Here is a 20,632-nt window from a genome sequence, read left to right on the forward strand (position 1 = left end):
GGGCCCAATGCAAAGTCTGAAAAATTGGGCTTTTGTGTGTGGTTCTAATGGGCTTTTAATAGTTTCACGGGGCTTTTTTTTTGTTTATATTGGGGGCCCTATGCAAAGCCTTTGACAGTATAGGCCTAGGGCCGGCCCTGGCTTCTAATTCCAGAAGTCTCGAAAGTCTTTACATGCTATTAAGACAACTTTTGGGTGGATAATTCACATTTTTAAAATTAAACAGGGAATTGAAGAAAAAAGTAGACATCACATTATGAGCTTCATTCTCTTTTAATTACTGTTAATTTTGTTGTATGCATGCAATGACATATTGTTTCTCCCCCCATATTACATGCTATATGTTCAAGATATATGATAAGAATGACGACTTCTTATCCGCCTAACCCCATTATTGCAAAAAGATATTTTTTTTAGCAAGTACTTGAACTATACACAAATTAAGGAAACAAAACTCATGGAAAATCTCATGACTATTCCATTTGAAAGGACATTATATGAGTGATGCAAGTTAGGTGAACAAAACTAATTAAGTTTAATTTATTCTTGCTAATTAAGTTGTCGCTTATTCTCCAACCACATATTACTAAGAGGACGTACTACAAATGTATGGTATATATATGACTTGAGAAAGAGGAGGCTTATAGTTCTTGTCCAAGTACTGAACAGGCACACCGCACATGGCTGGAATGAAGTTGTGCAAGGGATGGGAGCCTGTTTTTGTGATGATTGGCATTTATCTTGCTTTTGCTTTTGTTAACTTGCTTGTAAAAAGGATTCTTGATGAGGGAATGGATCATTTGGTTCTCATCGCATACAGAACATCTAGTGCAGCCATTCTCTTAGCTCCCATGGCTTATATCTGGGAAAGGTAAGATTGCTCATTACTAAAGATGTTATATGTATATGACGTGGACAGATCGATATATCGGAGTTTCCTTTAGGAAATTTCCTCCTAAGCGCTCACGAGTGAACATTCTCTAAAGCACATCCTTGTCACGTAGGGAAGCTTCTCCACAAATCTTCATAAGTCTTGACAATTTGACATCACTCTTAGATGCATGTCATCATTTGCTATATATATATATATATACCACTTGGTGGGTTTGTGCTTTGAGTCTTTGAGAGCAATTTCGGCTTTTTATGTGAACATTTTTCCTACATGTTACATGAACTAATCTAAAGGCGAGTCAGTGAGTGTTGATATTCTGATTCTCTTTGGTCAAATTGTTCGACCTTTACGCCTACTATTCTAATAGCCAAGAGACTTTGTTAACCTTTCTTTTGGCCTTGCAAGACTAACAATGCACACTTGCTATCAGGAAAAGCAGGCCTAACTTCAATGCTGGAATATTGTGTCAACTTTTTCTTAGTGCATTGGTCGGGTTAGTACTTACTAATATGTTGTACTTACTATTTAGCATATCTTTTAGCATAAACATCACTACATTGTTATCATGTAAGCTTGAGAACTAACGAAACACTGGATTTTACTTAGGGCGACGTTAACACAGTACTTCTTTTTTCTTGGAATTGAATATACATCTGCATCTTTGTCTTGCGCCTTCATCAACATTATACCTATTCTCACATTTGTAATGGCTTTGCCTTTCGGGTACGTTAGGACATTTCTGTTTGTGTTAGGATAACCGCCTAAATATTTCTATTCTTATCCCGGCTTGTTTAAACTTTCCATTTCCATAGGTTGGAGACTTTGGAAATAAAGAGCAACACAGGAAAAGCGAAGATCCTAGGTGCAATGGTTTGTGCTGGTGGTGCGCTGGTATTGACCCTTTACAAAGGAATACCATTAACCAACGTGTCACATTCCAGCGCAGCATCCAACTCGACATTCCATGTGAATGCATCAGATTCACATGAGAAGACTCACAGATGGACCATTGGCTCAATAGCTTTGTTTGCAGGTGCAACCTTTTGGTCATCATGGTATCTTATTCAAGCCAAGATCAGCAAGATATTCCCCTACCAGTATACTAGTACTGCTATCATGAACTTCTTCGGCGCCCTCCAGTCGGCTCTTTTGGGCTTAATCATTCACAGAGACACCTCCATCTGGATTCTGAAAGGAAAAAATGATATCTTAATTGTCTTGTATACTGTACGTAGACCATTTCCACTAATTGATAAGCACACAGAAATCTGCTGTATGATAAACGTTACTAGAATTCAAATCGTCAGTTTTTGTTTACAACGAGCATAAAGCAAGTTGCTACATTATTCAGTAAAAAAAACACTCAAAACAGACTGAAAATGGAGAGCACTACGCTATAATAAGCTGATTGAATATAAAACTCTTAATCTGGTTTGTTTCGATGCAGGGGATGGTGGGTTCCGGGTTGTCCTTTGTTGGGTTGTCATGGTGTGTAAAGAAAAAAGGCCCCTTGTTCACCGCGGCATTCAGTCCCTTCATTCAGATAATTGTAGCCATGTATGAATCCACCATTTTACATGAACAGCTACATCTTGGAAGGTATATATATATCAGCCTGTTTGTATATGTAGAACAATTAATTTTAGAAATTAATATATCATTGTCATAATCTTGACCTGCTAATACATTATTATGTTGGTATTTTAAATGACCAGTGTATTAGGATCGCTCATCGTAGTCATTGGCCTTTACATTCTTTTGTGGGGTAAAAGCAAAGAAGCCAACGCTTGTGGGGCTATACCAGCCGAAGCAACAAACGAAGAAGGAAATCATGACCAGCCCGGTGTAAGTGTGTAACACTACAAGTTACTAGCAATAAATGACTACTGCCATTGTAAAGGATTTTGCTGCCTATGGTTTTTTTTTTTTTTTTGCTGAAAGGGTGATTTTATAAATGGTGAAAATAAAGGTTACAAAAAAGTATTTTACAAGTTGGTCTCGGTCCTTGTTTCCACCAAGACCCAAAATATCGATATCGATCAATATATCGGTGTACTCAAAAACCGATATATATCGGATATATCTATTATTTTGGTGACCATTCCAAACTATTTAAAATATCGGAAATATCGGATATATCGGACATAATATCGGAAATATATCAAAAATATATTGGAAATATCGGATTTATATTAAAAAATGGTCAAAAAATCAACCGATATATATCGTAAATATCAAATATATCGATTATATCAGCGATATAAAGTTTTATATCGAAAATTCCGATATATATCGAGAAAAAAAGGATTATATATTCGGTGGATATATATCGGAAATATCGATATCGGTGTACCAAAATACCAATATATATCGGCGATATATCGGATATATCGGCGATATTTTGGTCCATGGTTTCCACAGCCAAGAACCATATATATATATATAGAACAATAATGATGATAACATACTGGGAGCATTTTCCACTACAAAATCTCGACCAAAGTATATATGATATCGAAGCAATGAGACTCAATTTCTTATCTAACTCTTGGAAGTTTGTCTCACTTCTTCCTGTTAATTAACAAGAAACTGAGGCACATTTGACATAGGATAGAGCAGAGATCGAATTGTTTTGATCCTCTGATTAATATTTTCATTGAAAACCTATATATACCGGCTGGATTGAGAACCACTAGACACTAGTAGGGTGGAAGCAGGCCCATGTTTCTCCACCAAATACTAGATCTAAAGTTACAAATTAACTAGGGATAGTAGCGATATGTCTAGACGATAGAACCTGATGGTGTATGAAGGGTGGTCTTCATCGTTAGAAATGGGAGATGCGACCAGACCCCTTAGTTTGAGTATTATATAACGTTGATTAACTTGTTTCCCACGTGGTAATTAATGCATTTATACAAGATGCATTCTCCTTATGTTAGCATTGAGATATGATGTTTCTGTTGAACAATTTTACAAAGATTTGAAGGGTTATATATTTAAATGTTAGTGACTAAAAAGTTCATCAAGAATTAAATTTGCCGCCCTGTGCTTGTGTAGTTTTTCACTAACTTCTGTTCTAGGTTCTCCGCTACAAGCCTACAAAGCTTACTTTGATATATATTATCCTCTTCAGTGGTTTTTCTGTCTTTATCTCCTTTTTTGGCTCCGCCTATCTCAATTAATTAGTTTTGACATTTATGAAAATTCTTTAATAATACACTAGTAAATTTTAGAACATTCTGACACCCAACATTATTTAACAGATTGAGAGCAACGACCACATAAATAAGCATCGTTAAACGAACCATTTTTTTTTATTTTTTGTAAGGATGTGAGATAGTATTTTTATTTCCCCGCTAACCACCCCTTTTCTATTACTACTAGATAACAGGATAAAGTTACAGTCTTTGCAATATTTAGGCAGAGCATTCATGTCACACGAGTTACTTGCCCATTTTGCTAAGTCATGGGCATCCCCATTACAAGTTCTGTTAAACCACCTAAAAGCTGCATTTTCCAAAAGACTGACACTTCTATAAATAGCATCAACTATCGTCTGAAGGGACCAGTTTAGATTAGAAACTTGGGTTGCCAGTGATCTGATGACAGCAGCATTGTCTCCTTGAAAGACATACTTCCTTCCCTCCAAGGTTGATGCTAGCTTGACTACCACTTCAGCCGCCAAGAGTTCACTTTCCTCAGCTGTCTGAGCTTTAAACCTCCTAACTGCGGCGGCTACTAGGTCTCCCTGTGCATTCCAAGCCATAGCAGCTCCTGCTCCAGTTTGCTTGTCCTTATTGAAAGCTCCGCCAAATCTGATATTCATATCATACACAACATTAGTTAAACTATGGTTCTCCATGTTATCTACTGTGCTCAAGTGATGGTTGTATGTATATATATGTGTATGAGGACTAGAAGATGTTCTAGCTATAACTGGATTGCTAGTTCTCCTTCCTTGGGTTAGGGTGTCTTCCCTTTCGAATGCCTTTAGTCTTCTGTGCCACTGGATATTGTTAGAGGCTAATATCTCCTCTTTACCCAGAGCACCCTTGCCAAACTTCTGCATATTCCTGCTATCCCACGTGCCTTGCAGCAGAGTGCATGCGTATACACCCAAGTCAGCAATATGTTTTTCCTTACTATTACTCCATTCCATGATTTCATCTATCCATCTCCTAGCCCTCCAATCCTTATATATCAGTTCTAATCCCCAAAGGGGAAGCAAACCAGATGCTTCTAGCCCAGTGACATTGAAAGAACACATGTTCCAGAGTTTCAAACTCCTCTGAACAAAACGGGCATAAGATATCATCATTCTCGATTCTGTTTTTAATTCTGTCCCCAATGGGCAGAATATTGAGGTAAATTTTCCATAAGAGCATCTGCTCTCTGGCAGCCACCTTTGCCTTCCAGATTCTCCTTATAGAGTTGACTTGTAGTGTTAAGTCTTGCTCCTCCCATTGTTTCTGATTCAGTAGGTTGAAAGCAGACTTAACACTAAAGCCACCCTTTTTGTTTGGCCACCAAATGAGTTTGTCATTCCCAGCCTTGGGTCTAATGTGAACCTCATTAATTAGAGATTTAATCAGACTATCAAAGTTCTCATTAAGGACTTGTTGGTTCCACCCAGTACCATCTGCCCTCAAGAGATTGCTAACTTTCCAATACTTCTGCATACCTCTGGGTGGACAGATGTCCTTGATAATAATAGGTTTACCATGTAGCATAAGCCAAGGATCTTGGAAGACAAAGGTGGTCACACCATTCCCAATGCTCCAAGAGGTCCCATTTTGAATCAAGTCATGGTTTCTATGTACCCCTTTCCAGAAGAAAGAAGCATTGGAAGGTGGCCCTTCCTCATGTCCAAACCATTTGTTCCCATATGCAGTTTTGAAAGTTCTTGCCCATAAGGACTCCTTATCATTTAGAGCCCTCCAGCTGTGTTTTGCTAGGAGGGCCTTGCTGATATCAGCAAACTTACGAAACCCTAAGCCCCCAAGGCTTTTGGGTTTGCAGAGTTTATCCTACTCAATAGTGTGGATACTCTTAGATTCCTCTGTACCATGCCACCAGAAATCTCTACACACCCTATCCATGTTATCACACACAGACACTGGTAGAGAGTAGGCAGACATGGCATAGAGGGGTGAAGCTTGGGCCACTGCCTTGATCAGCACAGTCCTACCAGCTTGTAAAAGCAGTCTAGCCTTCCAACCTTTAATCTTATTGTGAATGTTGTCCACCAGGTAATTGAAATCCTCACTCTTACTGTCCGTAAGCACAATTGGAACTCCCAGGTATTTATCCTTAGTATCAAAATCTCTCATCTTCCAAAACTTTTTAAGGATTTTCCTATGTCTGGCATGAACATTCTTGCTATAGTAAATACTCGATTTATCGAAGTTAACTTTTTGCCCTTAAGCCAAGCAGTAATCCTCAAGGATACCTTTCAGAGTAGCAGCCTCATTAAGGGAGGCTCTCGTAAACAGAAACAAATCATCTGCATAAAGAAGAAGTGATATAGGGGGAGCACTTCTCCTAATTTTGATCCCATGAATAGCATTAGAAACCTCCGCCTGGTTAATCATCTTTGACAAGGCTTCAGACGTAAGGATGAAGAGATAAGGAGACAGAGGGTCACCCTGTCTCAGGCCCCTCTGTGGGAAGATGTTCCCTAGAGGAGAACCATTAAGAAGGACTTTGAAAGACACAGAAGACAGGCATTGGTTGATCAGCCCTCTCCACTTATTGTAAAACCCCAGTTTTTCAAAGATATCATTTAAAAAAGACCACTCAACTCTATCATAGGCCTTAGCCATGTCAAGCTTTAGAGCCACCCACCCTTCCTTCCTCTTATACATATTTTTTATATTGTGGAAAATCTCACTAGCTAACCCAATATTGTCCCCAATATTCCTGCCTTTGACAAAGGCACCCTAGAAAGGTGATACAATCTTATGAATATGGCATTTAAGCCTATTAACAAGAATTTTGGAGATAATTTTGTACACAAAATTACATAAGTTAATAGGTCTGAACTTAGCTATATGTTCAGGGTTAGCAATCTTAGGGATAAGAGTTATAAAAGTTTCATTAAACTTAGGGTTAAGGATACCAGTCCTAAAAAAAATCTTGAACACACTCACTAACTGTTTCCCCTACTATATCCCAGCAGTTTTGAAAAAACGCCCCCTGGAACCCATCTGGTCCAGGAGCCTTCAAAGCCCCCAACTTGTTGACCACCCACCTCACATCCTCATGGAATGGAATGGCCACCAACAGCTCATTTTCTCTATCAGTAATAATAGGTTTCAACAGATTGCTTATGTTATTGTTGATACTAGGAACCTCAGATGTAAACAGGTCATTAAAAAACTTATTAACATTCTTACCCACTTTATCTCTGCCTTCTAGCCACTGGCCAGAATCATCTTTGAGCTTGTCGATACTATTTTTCCTCCTTCTGTACAGGGTGTGCTCCTCCCATGCTCTTTTAGCCAAAGAGCACCTGACTTCTGTTTCCACATATCTTCTTCCTTATCCAGCCACTCATTTAATTGAGTTTTGAGCGCTCGAATCTCCTCACATATAGCTCTAGTCAGAGCTTTTGCCATCAGAGCTTCCAACTTGGATTGGATATCTCTAATGTTTTGAAACACATTGCCAAAGACTTCTTTGTTCCAAGCAGACATTTTAATCCTTGTTTTTGTCAATTTAGTAATCATATTGCAGTCAGGTTTAAAATGGTCTGCAGATTCCCAAGCCTCCTCAATGGTAGGGATACAAGTCTCATTTTGGAACCACATATTAAAAAACCTAAAAGGTTTATAAGTTCTCTCTTCTAAAGCAGTAAAAGAAAGTTTGAGAGCAAGGTGATGATCCGGCAAAGATGACCAATTGTTCTCCACAACAAAGATGAGGAAACATTACTAACCAGTATGTAGATGCTAAAAATCTGTCCAGACGTTCAAGAATATAGTCCTTAAAGTCTCTGTTATTGGACCAGGTAAATTTTGGTCCCTTGAACCCAAGGTCAATCACGCCAAGATCATTAATAAAACCATTGAAATCAATCATGCATTTGTTAAAAATACTATTACCTCCTGATTTTTCATCTAAACATGTTATAGCATTGAAATCCCCAAGTAAAACCCAAGGCCTAGGTATACTAGGTGCAAAGGCTCTGAGTTCATTCCAAACTCTGATACGGTTACTAACAATAAGTTCACCATAAACCAGAGTAAAAACCCAAGATTGAGTACTGGGATAGTTAGAGATTTTACCTATTGCATAGTTTTTTGTAGCACCCAAGATCTCTATCTCCACTCCATCCCTCCAGAAAATAGCTAAGCCACCACTACGACCTGCTGCTGGATAACAAAAACTCCCGTTAAAACTAATCTCCTTAGCTACTTCCTCAATCCTTTTTGCTTTTGCCTTAGTTTCCAAAACACATATCACTTCTGGTTGATGTTGCCGGATTAGGTCCTTTAGATTATGAACTACCGTGGAGGTTCCTATTCCACGGCAATTCCAGGTCATCATTGAAGCTTAGGTAGCTATTGGGGGACAGCCACCGCGAACCCTGGATGTGAGATAGTATTGACTATTGAGATATCACTAGTGCAATGAAACAACAGAAGACGTGAACGTGAAAGTGGAAGTGAAACAAAGACGACAATTTGACAGAGCCATGTAGGTCTGTAGACCTGAGACCTACATCTCTAACTTACATGGTCAAAACTAGAAATACAAAGACCACTTATTTCATGAAACGAACGTACAAATCATCAAAACAAAGCAATAATAATAATAACAATAACAAAATTTACAAATCACCCTCATATTTGTTGACCACTTATTTCACGATGCATAAGTGCATAACAAAATGCACGTAGCGCCAAACCATATCAAACAGATAACATTCATTGTAGGCATGAACAGGCACAATAGTTGGTTTACCATTATAATAGAGAGCACAACACAAGTGGTGGAAATTTTTCCAGAAATAATTGGAAAAAGCACAAACAATATTCAGTTGACTCGGTTCAAAAATGATCATTCATCAGTGAAGCATAGAACCTACTTTACTCAAAGACATAGATAAGTTAATAACTAATATGTAAATCAAAAATATAGATAAATGTCACCACATGTTCAAGAAGCCTCTCATCCAAAATTAGGTTTATGTTCCCACTTGTGCCACTCACCACCCAAGTGGAAAGTGTAAATTAAATCCCTGGTCCTAAATTTCTACCTCCTAGAGCAGTCATATGAATATGACGGTTCAATCCTATCCTTTGCCTTCAACCCAACTCTTCTTCTGCAATAAAACCCAAGGACTTCGAAAACCAACTGAGCTGACATTCAATGCCGGATAAGATGACTAATCCATTAATGACCAGTAAGCAAAACCAACTATGACCAAGACAGACAAATGCCAAAACAGGAGTACTACATTTGTACATGCGATGTCAGTATATCACACTCATATAATGTATTCACTTCTATTGAATGACCCAGAAGGTATATGCATGCCATGTTCTATGGCCACTGATTCAGTAATACGATAGATAAGCTCAAACCAGCCAAGAAATCTAATTAATAGATTTATCAGTTGACATGTTTCCTTCTTCATTTATAATGCGTACAGAAGGGTAAGAAGTAGTTCAAGTACCCAGTTTTCAAACTAGTCTCATATGATAAAAACTCTTAGTTTCAGACTATATCTACAAACGCATCATTTTGGCAATTATAGAGCAATAAGTTTAATTAACCTCCACATCACTTCATCAGCCTAACTGTAACATTCCAAACGATTCAGTTCACTAATTACTCAGTTCAACAGATACCCTTCTAAGTTATGCAACTTCTTGTTATACAGGTTATCAATGAACGCATGAGTAAAATATTTCAGCGATCTAGCAAGTGGTTCATTGTGATTGAAGTCATATTTGATGACAGATTTGTCATGTGTGTGGCTTATGCTTTAATTCAGATGTAAATATTTTTTATAATGCTGTATCTCAGACACTAACTGGATAATATGGACACGAGAAGTACATTTTCTGATTTTAATATTCGACCCCCACTGCCCAACACAAAAAATAATTATATAGAGCAAAAGCTAAATTTCTACATTCCAATAAAATATGTGCAAATGAATTTACAGGAAAATTATATGGAAAATTAACACTAAGCAATAAAGTTGTTTGTGATTGAGGCCAAAACTTACCGATTGTTTCAGTTATTGGTCAATCAATTCCATTTGGCTGCTCAAGTTACAATAGCTGATGCAAGCTTCCAAGAACATAAGTCACGTGAACCACCAGTTGACCAGTTTTTCCAGAAAGTACGATTTAGAATCTGAGAGAAAATGACTGGTTCCCAAGACAGATCTATATTTCTGAAATTTGGCATGCCAGAGAGTCTCTGGTGTGTCTGCTATTCACCTCATGTACTCTTTCGTTTATCATTTCCTTCAGTAAGTAACAATGATTTCCTCCACCCAGAACAAACTACTCCTCAACTCGGTTGGTCCCTTAAATATAATATCATACATCATGACCCCGTTCGATCAACAGAAACATTATTAAGACTTTCAGGGTCGGTTTTTGCTGCCACGGGCAGATCTACAAGCATGCTCGCAGGTGCAAAATACATGTGCAATGACATCATGCAGATAACGATACCCAAGAAAAGCTGCCACAACAGAAAGAAAAACAAAAAGGTATGCAGTTCAGAATTACCAAAAAACTACGGGAAGCGTCATACTTTAAATTATACTGTTCTTTGTTCCCGTTTAATGATAGACAAAGATGCCTTACACAGAGCATGTTGTTAATTAATTAGGTATTCAGGTGACAAAGGCACGTCAATTCTTGCTCAAGATGAAAAAAATAAATAAATAAATAAATATTACATAATGTAATCTGTACTCAAGTATGGACAAACAACGTTGACGACTGCTGGGGAAAATGAGTATGTTTTTAGGAGGGTGGGATTTTCTATTCAAAAGGGACTCTCAGCGCAATTTGTAGCGCGCTTGTTGCCTCCCAGAGTAATTTGTTTATATATCAATAAAATATCTAACTTCAAAAAAAAAAATTACATAATACTATGTACTCAAGCATGGACAAAAACCTCGCCGTTTTGCAAATTTTCACGAAAACATATGCCGAGATTTGGGGATCAGCATATGCATCTAGTCAGTTTCCCTGGGTCGGAATTTCAAAAGCATCTTGATTGCCCAGTATATATATATATATATATATATATATATATATACATAATGCTGACATACTGGTCCAATTTCTACAGCATATACAAATATTTCAGGTCGTCTTTTTGAGAACTTTGGCATATTGATCTATAGTCTCAAGGGTGAGTAGATTACCTGTAAAGTAGGCTTGAAATTGAAGAGGTAAACAGATAAAACTATTGTAAGTAGCATTGCCATTGAGGAAGAATAGACCTGGAACAGACAACAAGATATTTTTATGGTGAGAACAGGAGAAAATTTTGCTCAGAATAAATGAGTAAATAACAACATCTGTTGGTTCCATAGTGTATCCGTATGTGAGGATACAGTATAATTCATCCAATCAGGACAACAAAATAGTCAAGTCAATGCAAGGAATGCAAACTTTCATGCGTAGACCAGAATGAACTAATCCAGATCACAATATGGATTCAAGTGATTGGGATTCAAAATCAGCATCATGAACAAGTGTAACAAGTCTAGTGATAATTGAAGTTTAGCCACATAAAGAAAGGGCAATACACTGATGCAATTGTCAAGTTGGGTTGCTTGCAAAGCTTTTTTTGAGAATTTGAGCTAGGTTGGAAAGAGAAGGGAAAAGTCACAGTATAAATTAAATAAGAGATTAAAGATGACGTTTCGTGGGGTCCAAATTTGACAAGATGTTGTTTCAGTCATCGACAAGATATCAGGTTCGTAGACTTCAAAGCCATTTAGGTAAACCAGGCTTCATTCCATCCATCTTTTTTACTCTACACGACACTTTCCAGTCAAGAACACAGACAAAACTCGTACTTCCTACTCGGTTACTACCTACGTCGATTCTCTTTTCTTTCCGAAAAATGTTTCTCCTGGATCTCTTTAATGGTTAGATACAGTGATGGGCTAATGTATATGTAGGCAATAGGAGGGAGCACTGAGGCACTGAGCAGCCCCACGCCCCCACCAGAGACGTTTAAGTGGTTACAGTGGATGGGCCTACGGTACGAACAGGAGCTGTCTTACAGTGAGAAAATGGGCCGCTGATTATTTAAACCTGCAATCTGCATTTATTTTCTTACCCCAACCAGGTTTTTGCAACTCGGAACACTACAAAATTGTGGCACTGCATTTTTCTTTATAATGGCAGAAATATATATTCGGAGTATTTAGGCCCAAATTACTGGTACCTGACTACCTGTGTATAAAATACATAATAGTTTGTGGACGATTTACTAATAGTGTAATAATAGCATACAAAAATTACTGTAAGGACTAATAACCTGGAAATGCATAAGCTACAACTAAGTTTCCAACTTGACTTTCCGCAATTGCACTGTAATCGAACTATCTATTACATCTATAACTGGCCCTAGGTCAGAATTCGAGTAACTTGTTATCTATCAGTGCTAAAAGCTCTAAGGCCTACCTCAACGCGATATTACCAAAATCCACCTGTTAGAAACTGATGTTCTTTAAAGTTCCTCGCGATCAACAAATAAAAATAAATAGTAATAAATAATTAATAATAACGACGTCCCTTATATATCCAGATTGAAATACAATTGTTAGGGTAGTTAGTAGTAAACGTTTTATCTTTTACTTTGGAGTCCACACTATATTAGTAAAGCACCAAGTGCGCAAAGTTGAAATCTTGCATGCAAGTGCAGAAATAGAATTATAGAAAAGCTAAAGCATTCATACATAAGCAAAAGCACGTATATATACCGCCATAAAAGTCGATAGTATAACAACACTACTTGCATAGAAGCCATATCTGCAGCATTCTCACAGTGAAAAGATGGAGACAGAATAAATATGCACGTTAGGGACGCATCCTATACTACTAATAATCTATCAAGCATAACGTTCCCAAATACAGTTCAATCATTCAAAATGAAACCTAACCTACTTCCTTTAAAAGATTTAAGTATAACGTATTCAGATTGAATAACATAGATACATATGATAAAAGCATACTGTTGTGGAACTTAATTATCAAACAGACCAAGAAATACTTACAACAAGATTCAGTGCTTACAAAATAATAATAAAAATAAAAATAGAAAGATACACATACTTCCATATAAAGAAATGGAAGGATTATAGCCTATTTTTATAAAATGGAAAAAAAGAATGCTGGAAAAGCCTTTGAAGACAGTGGAAAAAGAGAGGAAAACAACAACAGAAAAAAGTAGTTATTATCTACGAATAAAAATGTACAGTAGAAAGAAAGAAAGTATGGAACCTTAATCCATGTTTTCCATCTGTGGGACGCCAGAAACCTTTTTTACCAACAAGGTACTGACCTTCACAGAGAGTAGTCTCCCAGTGCAGCGAACGCAATATCGGAGTTAGCTTAGTAACTGTTTCCATGATATCTTGAACCAGAAGCCATCCACCCGGTAGCATTATCCGATCCATCTCAACTACTACATCCTCAATGTCACACCTGATCATGGAAAAGAGAACACAAAAAAATCAGGATCAGAATAAACACAAGGGACAATAATCATGACCAGATTTTGTTCAGAAATCAGTCGTACTTACTAATTAGAATGGAAATAATTTCTTGTAGAAATACACAATTAATTTTATTAATTTGTTAGCATTCACCCTTTCTTCAATAAAAAATGTCCAAGACATAACGAATTCATAGTTTTTTTTTTTTTTTTTGTGAAGAATAAAGCATGAAAGCAGTTGATATAGTCAACTTTCAGGCTTATCTACTGACTTTGATAGGTCAAAGCTGAGACTCACATCCATAATTTATATATTGAAAATGTCAGTGTAGCAATTCTATACCTCTTTGTAAGATTTCCGAAGAGGTAATTAGCGTGCAGGAGATCATATGTTCGAGGATATGTATTAAAAGCCTCACACCAGTCATGATATATACCAATCAAACCTCGGTCGAAAACAACACACAGAGTATCTGGTAGATTGATTGGTACGACATTCATTACCCAAAGGGGATTATCAATCAGTGCTGCTGCAAATCTGAAAAAGAATGGGAACATATGTGTCAAATTCTGTAACTGAATTCACATACAATTATCTCAGATTGTGATTATGTTACTAGTGACACTCCTAGAGCTAAGCACAGTGCCCAACAAACAACACACTCCAAACACAACAATAATCATCAATATCATCTATCCCAATGTTATGTTCCAAGACATAATACGTTAGCAAAACCAGAATAAGCCCTGGAATAACCCAAACACACACACACACACACACTATCAATGAGCACAACAACCAAAATCTTATTATGCCTTGCACACTAACATGTATGCAGGATATCTAATCAAAACCTAAAGCAATCCAATTGTAAAACTGGAGGATAAAAGTCAAATTAAATGTTAAATCCGAGATTTTCTGGTATTGTGAGTTAAACAGAAGCAGTTTGACTTCAGCTAGAATGACCTGTGGAAGGACAGTTCACTCCAGTTCAGGTTTTTAAACAAAATAACAGCTCAATTGTAATATAGCGTCCTAAAAAAGAAGTATCAATGGGAAAGTAAACAAAAACAAATATACAAAAGGAGCCAATGTACAGATGTACAAAATTAGCTAATGAGAAATCAGCTTCCAACAGAGTACAAGCACCGACTTGTGTCATCTCTCTTTTTTTTCATCTTTTGCAGTGACGCCACTTATAGACAGCTCAAGGAGTTACTATGAAAACAATCAACAAGTTTGGAAGATGTTTGAAACATATATATTTCCACACTAAAAAATTTGTCGACGTGGTACTATGTCACACAATTCAAAGACACCAACCACTAGTATACACTTGATTAGCAGGTTTACACAGGAGTCCCTGCATACAGTATTGTACCTTCTACAACCTATCCTATTAGGACACAGTGAATACATTTTCATTAACAGTAATTTCCGTGCAAGTGTGCAACGTTCAGATCTTGGAGACTGATGTGTGTATGAGTATGACATTAGTTGAAGAGATAGAAGTAGCTGAAATCAATATAACTCCACTAACTGAAGGTAGAAAACTTAGATTCAGATATTAATATAGCTTCACTAAAAGATTGGAGTGATGTAAAGAGAAATAGAGCTAGAGAGACCAAGAAGGGGAAAAAAGGCATATAAAGTAATCCATAAGTATGTACAGTATTAAAACACCGTGCAAATTTGGACTGCTATAGAAAGTTATAATCACGCTAAATAGTCCACAAATAAGTAGACAAGTATGCCACCCTATTTTATAACGTGCCTTACCCTCCATAACCAGCATTCATATCCATCACATTCCGAATGCCTGACCAGTTAATACCAAGAGCATTCAAGTAAACGTCTGATACAAGTGTAGACCAGTGTTTAGTATCATCGCAGTATATATCTTCAGCACTTGATTCTGTTGCAAGACTTTGGGGTTTACTGCTAAGCCTTTCAGGCCAAGGAGCAGGCCACTTAAGCGCAGAGCTAAGTTTGGGGAGACAACTTTGAAGTGGTACATACCTGCTCACAAACAAACAAAAACACCAACTGTAAAAGGGAGAAGAAAAGAAATATGAAATAACCCAGAATGCCAGCTCATTCACACGGAAAATACCATGAAGTATTTTGCCTCTCCATTTGATCACACAAAGGAGGTCATTCTTTTTCCGCCCTTCATAGCAAGAGTTTGAAACAGGCTTTCGATATATAACAAGACCAATACCAGATGATTCCACAGTCTTCGCTACCACCTTCCAGCATATAGATTCCGTCAAAGCTACCATAGCTGCAGGAAATATCAAGATGAATTTGCAGATTAGCTCCAAAACCAAAATAGCATCCAAACTATGAGTATGCTAAATTAGAACAAAGATTTACACATGATATAAGAAATCAACAATATAAGTTGCAAAACATACTGGAACATAAATTCCAGTTTTGGTACTTTATTTTCAAACTTTTTTCTCGGCGTATGACTACTTATGTTTAGAGTAAGAGATCATTGATTATCATTCAGGTAAAAGAATTCCCACGTGGAATACAAGTGTGTGCAACTGCAAGGAAAATTGGAAGCCATGGAAAACTGAAAATCATATTAAGTAACTATGGACATACCAGGGTTGATAGACGGGTAGAGGGTATCCAACTCGAAACTAATTAACAACAAGTGGAGAAGCCCAAGAACTTTTATACTATATTGCAAGGCTTTTAACATCTTACATGGGGTTATACTTAACATCTGAAGATGCCCCCTCATGTGTGGCGTTACCAGAGCCTAACACGTGGACAAAATAGTTGAGTGAAATGGAGTAAATGAGTAAATGACCCTTTGGGCTAAACACAGTAGCCTGCTCTGATACAATCTTAAAATTTGAGGGCATTGAACTTAAAGCCAATTGGCAATCAGTGGAGAGGCCCAGGAACTTTAACGCTATACTGCAAGGCTTTTGACATCACATGTGGAATTATATAGAAAACATCTCAACAAATGTCAATGTCAAGGTATAACAGATTGATGCCTTTAAGACGACGACAACAACGACAATGGATAAACCAATTGTTTCGCGATGCCTTTAAGACAACGACAACAACTTCAGAGTTATGACTTGTCAAAAAGTTGATAAACCACAAGTAAAATGCTGTGCCCTTTAGCTTTTTGAAGTAACAGCTCCAAGGATGAATTAGTCATGACAATTGCATTTAAATTACGCAGTTGATAGTACTCCATTAATTTTTAGCTGACTTGCTTAGCGATATCCAATTTCATGTCTGAAAATTTATAGAATGCAACTCTGCTGTTGAGCACAAAATTCAAATGGAGTATGGGTACATAATGAACACGGCGCTACAAGAAAACACGAGTTTGAAGTTCAAAACAGATTGACACTCTATCAAGTAAGTTCCGAGAATATGGTGTCTTCTTGTTACAATAACAGTACAAGGTCAAGCTCTCGAGACGGTGAGACCAATTTTTAATCAATTAAGAAATCCTAAATTTTTAACCAATCAAATTATAGTCTTTGATTGATATCCTAGCATGTAATTTAGCAGAGAAACATGTAATTAATTCTGAATTCTGAATGGCAAAGCACGCTAATGTTTATTCAAGGAACACAAAAGGAGTTTTTGTTAGGTATGAGCAAAGAAAACCGGGCCAATCATGTAGATAAAAGAAATAAGTTGACATACAATTCCAGACATTTTGGTCTCTTTCATCATCGCGATAAACTGGTGTTGCAGACCATACAAATACTCCGCCAGGCCGAAGAATCCTGTTGAGCTCCAATAACGGTTTTCCACCTATGATTTTCAATTGAAAGCACAGTTACCAACACCAATTTAATAAGATAATTTTATATTTTTATGAACAACCAAAATTAAGATAACTTTGGCAATCGACATATAAAAGCTTCTTCAGACCTATTAAAACTGTATTAACGACTTAACGTACCATCTGCATCCCAGTGTACCCTGCATCGTGCACAGTGAATCATATCATACACATTATCTGGAAAAGTAAGGCTTTGAGTACCGATGACTGAAAGAGTAGCAGGAATTCCACGCTCGAGAGCAAACTGTATTTGAGCTTCATGCTCATCCTTCGGGGCAAAGGACATGGTAATAACATTTTTGTCGAGCAAGTATCCACCAAAGCTGGCAACGCCACATCCAACATCTAAGATGACCCTTGTATGCTTTCCCCATTTGATCTTTGAAAAGGCCTGCTTACATCGGCAAAATGAGAACCAATGGGCATGAATACTAACACAGGTATCAATTTTTATGTCATACAAGTAACAATCACAAACATTAAAAACTAAATAACAAAATCAAAAATAAAAATCAAATCAAAACATAGAACAAAAACACTAACTAGTTTCTCAGGGTAGTCACACGCTCACACTTAGCCAGGATACAGAATGCCAATGCCATGCTTAAGCAAGCGCTAAAAGTACGTTATTATCAAGGCACTTGGGAAATAAGTGCAGACCGCAGGGCAAGACCCTGTATGAAGTTTACGACGTCGTGTGCACACAACATGCCTCTTGTAGTCTTCTATAATTTGCTAAAAACATTTAAAATGGCCCATTCTAGGTCGGACCTGACGGAGCGCAAACATATAGAAACAGCAGAAAACAGGCAATGGATACAGATTGAAGATGACCACAAACAGGCTCAGAGTATAGATAGTTGAATTTTTCATTAATTTAATGAAAGCTTGAACTTTTGGTGGACTGTTACAAGTTGAAAGTTCAACACTCTAAGGTTTACTTTAATATGCAATCAATGATTGAATAGAAAACTTTATGCACATTTTAGATTTCATACATCAACCGATTCGGCCAATCTAGGCCGCATAGTGCGTGTTTTATTTTCTTGTACCATTCCACTATACTTTATTCTTTATTTTCTTGAAGATATCACACGAGATAAATAAAATGACAAACACAAAATTTTAGCCTAGCATTCCCTTGCCTACATGGTCTTTCAAACAAGATATCAAAGCTTTGGATTGCATCCTACTTTGCTTACTTCCAAAACTTATGACCAATGTGCTTATTAGTTTTTAATACTGCGATTATAAAATGCCTTGTAAAGTTAAACAGTAGGATTAATTAAATTTCATAACTATGTATGTGCATTAAGAAATGCAGAACTAACACAGATGGATGACCCACAATACCTTGTCTACAAACTTTATATACTTTTTCACCCCTTCTTTAAATTGAGTACCACCACCAGGAAATATAAAATAGTCATCAGACCTCTGTACCCAATTTTGCCCTCTCTTCTAATCCAAGGACCAAAATATCAATATCGGTGAATATATCGGTGTATCCAAAAACTGATATATATTGGATATATCGAATATATTTATTTTTTTTGTGACCAGTCCAAACTATTTAAAATATTAGAAATATTGTATATATTGGAAATATAATATCAAAAATATATTGAAAATATCGGATTTATATTAAAAAATAGTCAAAAAGTCAAATGATATATATCATAAATATCATATATATCAATTATATCAGTGATATAAAGTTTTATATCGAAAATTCTAATATTTATCGGAAAAAAAGAGTTCAATATTCGGTAGATATATATCAGAAATATCAATATTGGTGTAAAAAAAACGATATATATAGGCGATATATCGGATATATTTTGGTCCTTGTTGTAATCAGTTGTAATCAACAAGTTTAGGATGAGGAACATTGTGATACCAAATCTGCAACCACCACAAAACATTTAAGTTTACCATCATTGTACTTAAATTTACAGTATATTACAATCCCAAATTGACATCTTACCAAAAGTACCATACAGGCTCACCATATCCCTACTTTTAGGCCAAGGAACTGGTAATTTATAACCAACAGGTAAAGGAACTAAACATCTGGGACTTGGTTTCGGGCAATGTCGTTCTCTATGTTCCATATGTCTTCTCCCTTTCAATGCTTTTATAGCAGCCGCATTATCTAGACACGGTATGTAATCACTAGCTCGTGACACTTTACAAATCTCCCATTTCACTGCTTCCACGTCATTAGCAGTAGTAGTGTTAAGTATTAACGGTTTATGGGGTTGGGGTTTGGGTATTGGGGTCGGGTTATGGAGATGGGTAAGTGTAATGATTGGCAGTGATGAGGAGGATAGAAATGGTAAGAAGTAGGATGAAGAGATAGAAGAGGAATGGGTATTAGATTTTCTATTGAAGATGGCGCCATTGCTTTGTCAACAGAGAGAAAGAAAGATGCTAATGATAAGTGATTACCGTGTAATAAATGCCGTCGATTCGGATGTGAAATTATTCTTCACTTGAGCCAAATAGTAAACACGCGGAATGAGATATCGTCACATGGGCTTTTGGATTCGGGATCAGAATTAGCACGATACAAAATTCGCGCTGAAACTTTTTGTTCTGGAGTTTCTGCAGTGCAGACAAACCCAAGTTTCAGACTTTCAGGACTTTCAGCCACAGCAAATGGTAAGGACCAAAAATATCGAATTCCGAAAATATATCGTTTACCCCAAAAAAAAACTCCGTGGGTTTTATTCCCACATCCATCCATCCATCTATCTATCTATCTATCTATCTATTTATATTAACACTAGTTTTCGAACCCGTCCCACGAACGGGTGCCGTTATATTAAATTATTCTAAAAACTATTAGTAATTATATAAAGTTATGAGATATATATGAAAATTATATTAATCACTCATTCAAATTTCTTGCACCACGTACTCTTAATAAAAAGAAAACACGAAACCTTGAGAAAACCTATCAACTTCTTTTAGTTGTTATGTTTAATAATTAAAGTTTAATTAAAGTTTTATAAGAATGCTCAATGTGGTGAAGATGATATTGAAACTACTTGAATAGCAAGACACTATCAATCATAATAAAAGAATTATGATAAACATTATTTAAAATACAAAATTATACTTGTTGAGACATTATATTCCCCCTACAAATAATACAACTATGTTTTGAGGTTAGTTCAATACATTTGCATCAAGTTTC

At 36.7% G+C, this 20,632-nt stretch overlaps 1 protein-coding gene, 1 long non-coding RNA gene and 1 pseudogene across 3 annotated transcripts; 1 reads left to right on the forward strand and 2 right to left on the reverse strand.

The window, feature by feature from the left end:
• Positions 1 to 690: 690 nt before the first annotated feature.
• Positions 691 to 2,807, forward strand: LOC147496058 (WAT1-related protein At3g30340-like). Its single transcript, XM_086564837.1, has 6 exons — positions 691 to 871; positions 1,323 to 1,385; positions 1,499 to 1,615; positions 1,705 to 2,119; positions 2,340 to 2,491; positions 2,608 to 2,807. The coding sequence occupies exons 1-6, from the start codon at positions 726 to 728 to the stop codon at positions 2,747 to 2,749; spliced, it is 1,035 nt and encodes a 344-aa protein (XP_086420963.1). The 5' UTR covers positions 691 to 725; the 3' UTR covers positions 2,750 to 2,807.
• A 1,383-nt stretch (positions 2,808 to 4,190) lies between these two features.
• Positions 4,191 to 7,769, reverse strand: LOC147496059 (uncharacterized). The gene is made up of 2 exons (XR_015197936.1): positions 7,291 to 7,769; positions 4,191 to 4,710 (listed from the first exon to the last, which is right to left on the reverse strand). It is a non-coding gene; the product is annotated as an uncharacterized LOC147496059 (long non-coding RNA).
• A 2,240-nt stretch (positions 7,770 to 10,009) lies between these two features.
• LOC147496060 (putative methyltransferase PMT23) lies at positions 10,010 to 18,891 on the reverse strand (annotated as a pseudogene). Its single transcript, XR_015197935.1, has 9 exons — positions 18,784 to 18,891; positions 17,551 to 17,821; positions 17,289 to 17,399; positions 15,715 to 15,885; positions 15,381 to 15,620; positions 13,944 to 14,138; positions 13,448 to 13,590; positions 11,295 to 11,372; positions 10,010 to 10,600 (listed from the first exon to the last, which is right to left on the reverse strand). The product of XR_015197935.1 is annotated as a putative methyltransferase PMT23 (transcript).
• Between the last annotated feature and the right edge of the window lie 1,741 nt (positions 18,892 to 20,632).

Source organism: Coptis chinensis, chromosome 6, assembly GCF_015680905.1.
Source record: "Coptis chinensis isolate HL-2020 chromosome 6, ASM1568090v1, whole genome shotgun sequence".
NCBI lineage: Eukaryota > Viridiplantae > Streptophyta > Magnoliopsida > Ranunculales > Ranunculaceae > Coptis > Coptis chinensis.